Genomic DNA, 13,144 nt, shown 5'->3' on the forward strand with positions numbered 1-13,144 from the left:
TCGAACTTTAGAGAGACACATTCTTTAAAAGCAAACATATTTTTCTCAATAAAAATGTGGAAGTCGCGTTAGAGTTATTTAATGCCAAATCACTGTTGTAATAAATTGCTACGATATGATAAATTGAATTAAATGATTTGATTAAACCAAGATTAATTCGATGATTTAACCAATATATAACGATCTTAATTAAGAAGATCGTAACGCATTACTTTCTCCCGAGTCTTCGGCGAGAAAATATTTTCGAAGGATTTCGTTACAAGGTTTGATGGACTACCATATGTGCGGGTATCTAGTTTGTCGTGCGAGAGAGCCCACGCGGATCGAAATCCTACGATCCGTGAGCCATGGCATAACGTCGTCGCACCGCGGGCTTTACGCTTCGTAACAATGCCCCGACTTTCTCCGTCACTTTCATTTTCGTTGGTCGGCTGGTCGACTCTCCCGTTTCTCTCTCGCTTGGATTAAGAAATAGTGCGTGCCCCTCCGCCGTGCCCTGAGTGTGCCCCCATACCGCGTTCACCGGACCCTCGATCCGTCTCCAGTCAGCACCCATGATTTTAGAAAGGGTTTCCTACCTCTCTCTCCTCTCTCTCGAGGAGATGCCTTGTTCCGTATTTGATACCTTTGCGCTATGTAGCATACACGAAACTTGAAGCATATGTGACGCGCGCCCTTTCCTCACTTCACTTTTTTTTTTTGATGTTAGATAGTATCTCTTAATATAGGTATTCAGTGTTATTAGTTTTTTTATATAAAAATGTTTTATTATTTTTATTGATGAATAATTATGAAATAATAGTTAAAAAATAAATACTGAAAGCAAAATTTATTTTTAATTAATTTTAATTTATAATAATAGTCTTGATAAGCCTTTTTAATTATTTCTAAATCTATATAAATAAGAAATAACTTTCTTATAATTACAATTAACAAAATTAAAAAATTGTACGTACTGTGATTTTTTTTAATTACATAATTAAATATGTAATTATAATTATAGTTAGAAAATTTGTATTTATCCAACTAACGCAATTAAATAAATTAGGATAAATTAATATAAGTATGATTTATGACTGTATTTTTGCCAATCTGCAAGGGGATCCTAAAGCCATCTGTTTTATCGATTATTTCTCAAATAAATATTTTTCTATCTATATATATACAGATTTAAAAATCCTTCTCCAGTTAAAGTATAAGCGATATTATAGTCCAAACTGGTCGACCTTGTTAAAAATGGAAAAAAGTTGGAAAATTACAGTTTTGTTATCGGCTTCTGACGTCTACTCGCAACAATATTTGCTTCATATACAAGTTTTGTACTTTTTGTACGTATAAAAAGAATCTTGATTTTTGACTAGGAATTACATGAACAAAAAATGTTTTTAGAATTAGGCTTAGATACCTAATATAAAAAAATTAATTAGAAAATTTGTATGCGTGCGATATTGCTGTAGTAGTGTGTAGTGATATGTCAATGATATGTAATTCGTATATGTGTAAGTTCTACTGAATCGGTAATACAGACGGCTTTAGGATCCCCTTAATTCTTTCAAAAATTGTCAGCTAAAAAACGAAGAGGAATAACATGAAACCCCGTGAAGGATTAATATTTTTTTAACACGTATATTTCACTTTCCGTTGAAAAATAATGCCGTAAATTGTCGTAAGAAATAATAGAATCTGCACAAATCAACTCTCTCTTTCTTTCTTTCTCTCTTTCTCACTCACTCTCTTTCTCTCTCTTTCTCTCATTTTCTTTCTTTCACGCGTTGCGCACCGCTGTTATTCGCTACAAATATTTACAATGACTGGAACTGTCGTCCGAAGAGGGGTTTATTATTTCTGAAGGTGAGGAGATGATATTAAAGCGGAAACAACCGCATCCCCAGCGCCACTGGATTTTCTTTCTTAACAGGGAAGGGATAGTGATTATGGGAAAAGAGAATATATACGATCGCGCAGAAACGAGCAGCGATTCCATTATACAGCGATAGCGAAAAAGTGTGCAGTTACAGCCTACCCTGTTCCTCCATTCAAAGACATTCACGAATACATTATAGAATCCGACGATTTCTTGAAACGCACGACTTTAGAGTGTTGCAATAAATAGTAGCGAGCGATAGTTATTAAATAGCAATATCGATAATTAGTAGATGCGCCTGGCAGCAATACGAGACGAGTCGTGAGTCGTTCTCGTAACGTTCGCGCGATAAATTGACAGAGCGGATTAGAGGGAAGGGGCAGGAAACGACGAGTAAAAGACGAGTGCGATAAAGTTTCTGGTCGTGGTCAGGAACATGCGACATTTAGTACACATCGAGTACATTTAAAAGTGTCTTACGTATACCACGCGCCGCAAATGTGTAATCTTCGCTCGTTCGATTTGCACCTATTACTCGCTGGATAAAGTCAGATCTAGACTAAAAACGAACGCGCACAAATACGAATAAATAACTTTAATGAACGCGGGACATTTCGAGTTTACAAATACAGAGTGATTCGTGTAAAGTGACCGATTTAATTATTAGCAAAATTTGAAGATACATGAAAAAATAGTTTGTTATACAGTGAGAGTTCAATAAAAAGAGGGACATCATATAGTGAAAACAAGTATTTTATGGAGAGAGACATTGGGAATATTTAAAAGTCAAGTTCATTTTTTAAAATTATTAAAAAATTAATTTACGAATTTGATATTTCATGTACCAGAATAAAATATGATATAGGAATATCTCATAATTTATTGTTTTTTTTTTATTCCTCTACCTCTACTTTTATATGCAGAATAATTAGAGAAATCATGTTATGTAAAAAATTTCATATAATTACATTGAAAAAAATAAAATTGTCTTCACACAACGCTTCTATCTATAAAATAATCATTTTCACTATATAATGTTTTTCTTTTGTACTGAACACACATTGATATAAACTACTTTTTCATATATCTTTAAATTTCGGTAATAATTCCATGGTCACTTTATACGAATCACTCTATATATTCTGTAACTATCGCATTTTCTCTCAACAAACAATCCCATTTAGAAGAAATTTAAACATTTCTGCTTCCACTCTCAATGCATATTATTTAATAGTCATTAGAGTTTTATTATAACACAAAAAATTGAGTTATTCTGTCTTGCCTTTTAACAGAACTATAAACTTCGGAAATGTGAATAGATAAATATTAAAACGAAATGGAATTTTTTATTTTCGATATTAATTGACGTCGCATTTTCTTATCTAACTATAAAAGAATCTGCCATTAAAAGGAAAGGTGAATCTAGGATATCCTGGTACACATGCTGCAATGCGACTCTCCTGTACAGTTTAATTTTATCCTGTGAGATCAGTATTGCATGTTTAATACATCGATAAACGTGTTTTCTAGTCTCTCGTGTCGTTCGTACGCCTTACTAGTTTAGCTGTTAGGTACTTGCGCAATTGCGCTTGCAACAGAAAAGATATGGAATAAGCGCAATTGAACTAATACAGTTACATGCTTTATCAACATTACTAATACAATTATGCGCTTTGTCAACATTATGTACTTGTATAATGTATATAATGGTATAATGTTTTAATGGCTGTAACAACGATATAGCAGAAAGATTCCTTGCACGTAACAACTTCGACAGTAAAAATAGTATTTAGGTACGTAGCTTTATATATTGTAAATGAAGTAAAGTTAATGTAAAGATTCTTATTATTTTTTATAACGTAAAAGTAAACGTGTTAATTATATCTTTTAACCGAGAAGCAGTCAGCTAGCAGGTTCTAACTCCATTTCCCTCGGTAATGTCTTTCTACGATGGAAATGTCACGGCAAAACCTTTCACCGTGTTCGTCGCTGACATCTGTGGTAATTTTATTTACAACAAACAATAAAATAACATCTTGCAAAAATTCAAAGTAGAGAAATGTTAAATATCGATTTAATATTAATGATGAAATCTTTCTTAATCAATTTAAAAGATATAAGTCATCCTTTAGCAATGTGATCTCCATTTAGCAATCTAAAATATAAAATGTAGACGTATATTTTTTTGCGCACCGAATAAAATGTATAAATAATTTCAGTGAATATTTAGCTTTAATCAATATCTGTGATTGTATATAAAAATTATGTCAGCGTATACATTCGCAATGTTGTATAGACAGATGCCATTAATGACGACAATAATTTGCAAAGATGTTCTGGAATCGTAACATTATTTTTCGATAAATATCTTATCGAATTTAAGCATTTCCGCTTTTACTTTTAATGGATATTATTGTACGATTACTTAACGCGTCACAGGACTTTGTCAAAACGAAAGATCATTGCGAGTTAGCGGTGCAATCGAAAGGATCGAGCGTCGAGGTAGGAATTGAGATAATTTTGTGCGCGGGGCCATTTTTCCCGAGACCTGACATTAAGATCCAGCATCGATTTTGCAAGATTCGAGCTTGTTGTCGGCGCGAGTCAACAGGAATTCGAAATGGCTTTTCGCAGTGTAGCTAATAGATACCTAACTACAAAGTACGTATAGTTCGACCGCCCATTTACGGAACAAAGCATGTTCATCGAAGATCATGTACAACAATGGAACTCTTAAGCGTTCGGAGCTTTGCTTTTGCACTCTCCGTCGTTCCGGTTACGATTATTTGAGGTTGCGTAATTGCGATTGTTAATGAATAATGATCGAGCGGCCTGATCGGGTCGTATGTACGCGTGAGTCTTTTTTGAACGGTTTATGTGACGTTTGTCGAAACAATTTTCATAACGGAAAACTTGCGTGGTTTGACGGAAAAACATGCAAGCCTGATTGTGGCGCAAACGCTCGTAAAGCGGAGAATGAATGAAACAGTCTGACCTAATTAACCGATCTTGTACGTTTACAGCGTCTTATGTAACGAATACGTGTACATGTATATCAACACATTACATAATTTTATTAGTATATTAATATTGTCATACTCTCAGGAATATAAAATTATCCTGCCGCTAGAGGATTAGAATTTTTCATGTAATAATTTTGATCTGTAATATTTTATAATATTTTAATATCAAACACGATTTTCCCATAGCGTGAATGCTTAAAAAAGATTTATCGATCTTTTACATTTTATTTCCTAGATGGGCATTAACACGAATTTAAAAAATGTATACTCTTGCAATATGCATTTCCTTACAATGATTTTGTAAATTTATTTTGTCTCAACTGATACGCCATTTTTCTCATCTCAATTCTCGTGAAATTTTCGCTGACGAAGCCAAGAAGCTATCACGTTGAACTGAATGCATATCTTCTTATTTCCACTTATTAAATTAAATTAAGTAATTCAAAATTTATATGCGTTAAGACAGCGATCTGTTTACAGACGCTAATTAATACAGATGGAAGGAGAAGTAGAGTTTCTATTCAATCGCCTGAATCCCGTGTTGAAACAGTGCCGAAAGGATAAAGAATAGCCGTGCCGTAGGCGCATTTCGCTCAGACTGTATGGCTAAAAGACGCGCATCTTTGTGAATTATAAGATCTTTATAAAATACATTTTCAAATGAATTTAACCAAGTGAAATAAAATTTTCTTGAAAGGAGGAAGAATATACATTAGGAACAATCGCCATTGTTAGCAAATTACCTTGTGAAATGTCATCCACAGAAATTAGCTATGCGTTTGTTATGTATATGTGATTTTTGAATCCATATAATAAATATTAATTTGAATAAGTCTTGTACAAAAAACCATCTACATATTTGATGGCTTCTTCATATCGCGCATTTAATTTCTCTAATTTCTTCATTACTTCTGTACTATGAACTGGCAGTTTGTATTTGTTTTATTAGCTAAAGAAAAAAGACCTGTTTCCGCATTTCATAAATATCGAAGACTCTTCCGCATGATATTAATTGGCTTTTTGGGCGAATCGCTCAAATACGAGATTTAAAAGTTCATGTACGTGCGTTTTAACTACTATGGACGGATGTGTCCGTGTCGATTTTTATGCGACTTCGCCAATTAAAAGATGACGATATTCTACTTTGATTCGTGATCAACTGGGGTAAATATACGATTATCAGTAATTATAATTATCAGTACGTATTATAGTTACAACAATTTAAATTGCATTGGATATATTTATTGATAAGGGCAGTGTGTCGAAAATGGGCAGCGACATTCAATTCCATGCGACTTTGATTCTATTCTTCCTTCGAACTTTCGATTTGATTGCGAACTTATTGGACGTACTTTCGGCGTTACTGGGCATTTCGGACCGCAAGTAGTTTTTTCCATCCGGCCATTCGCAACTTACGATACGATTCTAAAAGATTTCAATCAACTGTGTGCAATCGATAAAGTTTGAGTCAACGACAACGCGCTGTCATTTTTCGAACGAGGCCAAGTCAGTTCGCGGACAGATGATTTAAATAAATCCACCCAGCGCATCGTGGAAATCTTGCAAATAGGCGAGCAGCTGCGGCATGGTTGGTCGATCCCTGGGGGGACTGAGCCAGCAGGCTTCCATACAGGCGAAGAGCTCATCGGGACAAGGTCTCGGTTGAGCGAGCCGATATCCGTCTCGGAGACACGCCATCATCTCGAATGGGTCTACTTCTACGTACGGCTGTTGACCCAGTGTCGCCAATTCCCATAGGAATACCCCGAAGGCCCACTTGGAAGCAAAGAAAATATCTCATTAGAGGATTATCTTTTTGCGTAATGTGATTTAATTAATTTTTGTTTAGAATGATTTAATGTACTACAATGGCACACAACTTCTACTCTTTAATTATTCGAGACATAAATTCTGTTTTAATATACATTTTTTCTAATTTATATATTTTAAAGCGTAAATTTTTATAACATATAAAATATATAAAATTATAATAAATATAAAACAATCTATAATTCTATTGAGATGAAAAACAGAACTGTTTATTAAATAAATCAACAAAATACGAAGAAGCGTCACTTACGATTCACGATTTTAAATCTATAACTTTTTCATTTCAACTTTCAATCCATGACTCTCTTTAGAAATATTTTATTAGAAAATCTTATTATATATTAGTTCATAAAAACATGTTTAAATATATTTATTTAGATTTGCCAAGATACAATATTTCTTCGAAAAAAGCAACATAGTTTCGATTTTGTCTGTATGTAAATTGGGGTTCGTACCACGTCGGTCGCCGTACTATATTCGTTACGCTGGAGACTCTCTAGGGCCATCCAGCGTATGGGTCGGTTCTCGTTATCACCCAGACAATGATAGTCCTGAGGGAAGAGATCTCGAGCCAGGGCAGCATCAGCTAGTCTCACACGAAGACTGCCCGGTTCGATTATACAATTTCTGGCAGCAATATCCCTAGAAATTATCGATTTTACGATGAAAATTATCGTCAATATTTCGGTAAAAGCTATGTGTAGATAGACAATCTTGTATACCGCGAGGAATAATAACGTTATCTTTAATGGTAGCTCTGATTGCAACAATCTATTTTATTATTTATTCAAATAAAATAGATAGATAATTTGTGATAAGATGCGATAAAACTTATTTGTTGATTTTATATTTATAGAGACATGTGTCTGATATTTTAGATTATTTTCGTGTGTCTGATATTTTAGATTATTTTCGTGTGTCTGATATTTTAGACTATTTTCAATTTACCTGTGTAATAGACCTCGCCCATGAAGAAATGCCCCAGCTCGAGCAACCTGCGCACCAACATGTACCAAGTCTCTAGTCACGGGATGGTGATTTCCATCCGTAAGGTAGACCTTCAGGTTAAGCTCACCAGGCGTGCTTGTATAAGCCAGCAAAGGACATGAACTGTCCAGACAAGCTGCCGCCAAAGAGGCGATGTTTGTATGAACTAATCCAGCCAGTTGCGAGCCTTCCACCACCAAAAGAGAAGCTTGGTAAGCGGATGCTACCTCTAAAACAAACAGTATTATCGAGTATCAGTGATAGTTTAATTAAAACGACCACATATTAATCAGAAACATTTGTTTTATCGATAAACTATTTTTCTCATCCTAAAACTATTTATTTTTAACAATTGGTAATGCATTCAATAATTGACTATAAATAAAATCAAAATCCAAAATTGTAGTTGAAATCATCATTTTGTTTAAATAAACATGTAATTTTATAATCGTTTTTTAATGAAGTAGATCTCACGTATCTCTTTTACTTTGTTAAAAGTTAAAGCTGTCAAAAGTTAAAGCTCTGTGTGTGTGTATATGTGTGTGTGTGTGTAGTGCGAATGTGTATCCAAATAAAAATTACTTCTTCTAAACGTTTGTGAATGAATTGTATAACAGAATAACGCAGAAAATCGACTTGTAATTATTTAATTTTATATTTACTAAATATTAATCCAATCATGTAGCATTATGGATAGCCGATAATGGATATAATAACTTTCTATCTTATCGTGAATAGATACTCTCTTAATCTACTATTATAATCTTTTTCTAAAAAAGATTTATAAGGTAATTATAATTCACATAAATTCATTTGTAAATTTACAAATTTATTAAACCAATTATTTGTTACTAAATTGAAAATTTCAACTAACAAAACAATACATTCCTTTAAAAATCTGTAATCACAATAAATGCGACTTGCATTGTGTATAATTATTTTTTAAACTAATAATAAGTCTTACCTGTAACTGTTTTTATGATGACTTCTTGCTCCCGTCCAGCCAACTCCAAAGTTCCTTTGTATACGCGACCGAAAGTCCCTTCCTGCACAAGAGTACGGCAGTATAATGCCGATCTCGATATTGCGAGTGCCCTGGCCTTCTCACACGGATCGGTCGACTAAAAATCCATAATACATCCTTTAAAAAAATGCCATTCTATTCAATTCGATAAAAATTAAAAAATGTGTCAAAGAGGATATTATACACATACATATATATAATAAAAAAAGGAGGGTAGAAATTTTCAAGAGTTTTGTCACCGGTCGGGGATCATTTTATTTCTGTTTTCTTATGTATTTTTCTTCATAGAAACCGAAAATAATCATTATAACGCCAGACTTAAAAATTGGTACATCGAAATAAAATGAATAAAATCCTTAATCGCATCGTTATATTATAAAATTACTGTCAGTTATGTTTCAATAATTTATTTATAACATTAATTTCAAATTGGATCAAATGCGAATAATATTGCACCACAAAACGTTAATTAGATTATATTTTTAATTATAACATTTGTCATCTCGGCACCGTTTCCCTCACTCCAAGCGATGCACAATGCTTGGAGTGCAAGATGACAAATGTTATAATGAAAAATATAATCTAATTAACGTTTTGTGGTACAATATTATTCGCATTTGATCCAATTTAAAAGTAATTTAATATATTATTGAAATATAACTGACAGTGATTTTATAACGATACAAAAATTTTATTCATTTTATTTCGATGTTTCAATTTTTCTTAAGTCTGGCGTTATTATAATGATTATTTTTCATTTTCTACAAAGGAAAATACATAAGAAAACATAAAAATAAAAAAACGATCTCCGAGCGAAACTCTCGAAAATTCTATCCTCCTTTATTGACGAATTTATTAAATAAAAATTTGAACTCTCGGTAATAATAACAATAAAGAGAAGCATAACAAGATCACTATATGAATAAATCAAATAAGTAAAAAAGCGGCAAACACGATCGAAACTAAATATTACTGCCTAATAATATATTTTTATATGTAAATTTTAACTACATCTTTTAGTTATATGAACTACGGGCCAATTATTGTCGAATTTACAACGCAATTATAAATTAAATTGATTATTGATTTGTCAATAATGCTATTATATCTAGCATCTTAAAATACTATAAAGAACTTATTGCAAAAAAAAATGTAGGAGAATCCTGTTTGCCCACATCACTTTTACTGATATTTCTGTTTGCGCATAAAAATTATTGCCTACAACTCGATTGCTTACAAGTATTTTTGCGCACAAGTAAAAAATTTTTACTTGTTCAATTTCAGAAAATGAAGTTATATTTTCGATTTACAGGCAAAAGGAACCGTTTCAAAAAATATTACCTCAGTCAGGATTCAAATTTTCTGACTATCCAGTGGATGCTCTTCTAATTTTAATCACTGAGTGATAATAATTTTTATATAACAATTTATATAACTGAAAGATATGTTTAAAATTTACATAAAAATTATCAAGCAGCAATATTTAGCCTCTCGATCATGTTTGACCCTTTTTTACTAATTTGATTTGTTAATATGAAGAAGAATAGTTTCTTTCTCCAAAACAAAATTACAAAAGACAAAGGATGAAAAAATGCAATTGTTATCTCTCAATGAGAAATGAGTAAACTACGTGATTACTATGATTTATATATTAGTAGTTAACAACCCGAGCCCTGCTGTCGTTTAAAATCTCAATTGCGCACGGACGCGCCTGCATAATTCATAACTTCCGAAAAAAAAAACTTCATCAGTCGGGGATTCATTAAAAAGGCATTTGTCGTGTGTAAGGTGACGCCGACGAGACCTCGCGCAGATCCTCCGGGGACGCGCAGGGAAGAATCCTCCCCCCGAGGGTCGTTATGGCATCGCCCCGCGGTCCTCTTTGTTCGCCAGGCGGATTTCCATCGGAGTCGACGTAAAACGCGAGAAAGCTACGCGAACGCGCGCACGGGAGGGGTGACTATTCATTAATTTCAATTTTCCGGAGTTTTGCCTTCGGCCCCCGCCCGTTTCATTTGGACGTACGCACACGCGCACGCCCACGCATAGAAATGAGGAAACGAGGAAACGCGACGGGTGGAGAAACAGGATGGAGACATGGCGGGGAAAAATAAAGAGAAAAAAAAAAGGAAAGGAGACGACGTAAAACCAGTTCGAAACACGTCGATGCGACCGCGCCGCGAAATTACCGGGCGATATATTGGATCCGAGAAAGGGGGTGCGCGACGGCGGCGGCAATTCGAATGGTCGGTAACGCCGTTCCGGGGTTGATTCCGGGGATTGGCCCGGAGTGGTCTCGGAAATTATTTACGAAATTCCCGGATAGCGCGGGATGCTCGGTGAAAATGCAAACACCGCGGCTAATTCCGCGGCTTATCGGGGTCTGTGATTATTGCAGAGGCGAATTGTGTCGGCGCGTCTGGCGAACGTTGTTTTCGCACGAACAACGGGAAAGCCTGAACGCGGACGAATCGCGATTTCGTCGATTTCGCTTTCCCTCGCGGTTATATTTTCTTCTTTTTTTCCCCTGCGGTTTGGGTGCCTGTGTATGCGCTCGCGTGTGCTTTTTTTTTTCGTTTTCCGATGAAAATGTGATGAGCGAGGTGGAAATTGCTGGGCGGGGACAGCTCGACGTGTTAAAGGTGCGAATGGAATTCGTTGTGTTGCGTAACGAAGCTATAAATATAAATTAGATTAGAATTAAGAAATTAAAGATTCTTTTTATATATATTCTTTTTAGCAATTCTCTAACGTGATTAATCTCAAAATGATTGAAATAATTTTTAATCAAATATTATGCTGCACGATTAAACGACCATTGCATTCAGTAAAAAATTGCTCGCTATTAATTAATATTGGTAGTTCCGAGAAGTACATCAATATAACGAGCAAAATAAACCGATTATTGTATTGTTACCTTTTTTCCAACTCTTCATATGTTTTCTAACTATTATATACAATTTATATTTATACTGCGAATGTATTGTGTTTATCTATAATATCTTTTGCTTATTGTTTACATTAATTTATTTATTAATCAAGTTGTTATATAATATAGGAATTAAATCACCATTTAGCTGCAGCCTCTCTTTTTTGTAATTAATATCTTTATTTATACCATATTTACATATGTGTTATTCAATACGTCTTTTTATTATTTGCATCCAATAAAGTTATTATTACTATTAAGTTAACAATTCATGTTAGCGTTTTGAATTAAAGAAAAATCACAATTTCGATTTGAAATCGAATAATTCATTACGTATTATTTATTTATCAAAGCACAAAAATAATAGAAGATACGTTTTGCCGTTTGATCAGGCAACTATCCGAAATTTTTCGTGCATCTAGTAATGGATATTACTTCGCTATTTACATTACGGAATCAGAATCATAGTATCGACCATGTAGCGCCACGGGCAGAACCCGTTTTTAGCTCATCCAGCGCGGAGCAGCAATTTGATTTATTTACTGAAAGGCTTTCGTCAAACATCACGTTCGTTCGTTCACTCATTCGTTCGTGCGTTCGTTCGTTCGTTCGTTCGACCCGCTGAAGGCGCTCTAAAAGCTTCGTTTTCAGACTACCACGCTCGACATGCCCACAGCACTTTTAATTCGACCCCGCCGATTTAATAATACGGTTTTCCGTCTCCCTCGATTAAAGCGGCGCTTCGGCATGACGGTACGGAACTCCGCGGACGTGAGAATTAATTAAATCGAAGAATCAGCTTTTACGTAACCCCGCGTAACTAGTAGTAGTTAACGCGACCGTTAACTAATATAACACGATATATGAAGTAATTGATAACTCAACGGCGCCAATTGCCGACGCGACGTCTGAACTTTTGTAATTCTATTATTATCTTCAATGATTATATGTCTTTAATCCGCTAAAAATTATTACCGTCATGATATACGGCGTCGCCTCAATTGATTTACAAGATAAACTGGCTAGACGCTCGTAAGGTAATTGTTGCGTTCAACGCCAACTTAGCTGTTGGACGCGACAATAGGAAAACAGAATTTTGAAACATAAAATTCTTTTAGGAATTAGTGCTCTTTTAGAAATTCACTTTTTTTTATTTACGTAGCTTTTTTTTAATATTTTAAAAACAGTAGGTTTGACTGCGTTGTTTAAAGTCCCCACAAATTTTTGCACTTAAAATGAGATAAATATATATTCGGACGTTGAAGAAAGAAAAAACGAAGAAGCTGAGTGCAAAAAGGGCAAGCAACGCAAATAAATCTAATTAATGTAATTCGATAATCAAGCAAAACTTCCTTCGTAGAAAAATAATGCAATAGTCAAATTACATGTAGAGAGTTAGACTTCTTAGGCCCGATTTTTTTATTATCTGGTTAATTTTTATGGTTTTTATTTAGATTCTTAATAATGTATAAATTGTAATTTTACAG

General features: G+C 34.2%; 1 protein-coding gene across 2 annotated transcripts in view; it reads right to left on the reverse strand.

Annotated features, from left to right (window-relative positions):
* Window positions 1-1,606: 1,606 nt before the first annotated feature.
* Window positions 1,607-13,144, reverse strand: part of LOC105145069 (inactive tyrosine-protein kinase Dnt) — an 81,266-nt gene continuing 69,728 nt past the window's right edge. For both annotated transcript variants that reach the window (XM_011054405.2, XM_087414329.1), the window contains exons 6-9: window positions 8,669-8,825; window positions 7,666-7,933; window positions 7,173-7,359; window positions 1,607-6,663 (exon numbers count right to left, since the gene is read on the reverse strand). In XM_011054405.2, the coding sequence (XP_011052707.2) occupies window positions 6,415-6,663; window positions 7,173-7,359; window positions 7,666-7,933; window positions 8,669-8,825 (861 nt within the window). In that variant the 3' untranslated portion in view covers window positions 1,607-6,414. The remainder of the gene's footprint in view (window positions 6,664-7,172; window positions 7,360-7,665; window positions 7,934-8,668; window positions 8,826-13,144) is intronic.

Source organism: Acromyrmex echinatior, chromosome 16 (assembly GCF_024713525.1).
Source record: "Acromyrmex echinatior isolate Ae372 chromosome 16, ASM2471352v2, whole genome shotgun sequence".
Lineage (NCBI taxonomy): Eukaryota > Metazoa > Arthropoda > Insecta > Hymenoptera > Formicidae > Acromyrmex > Acromyrmex echinatior.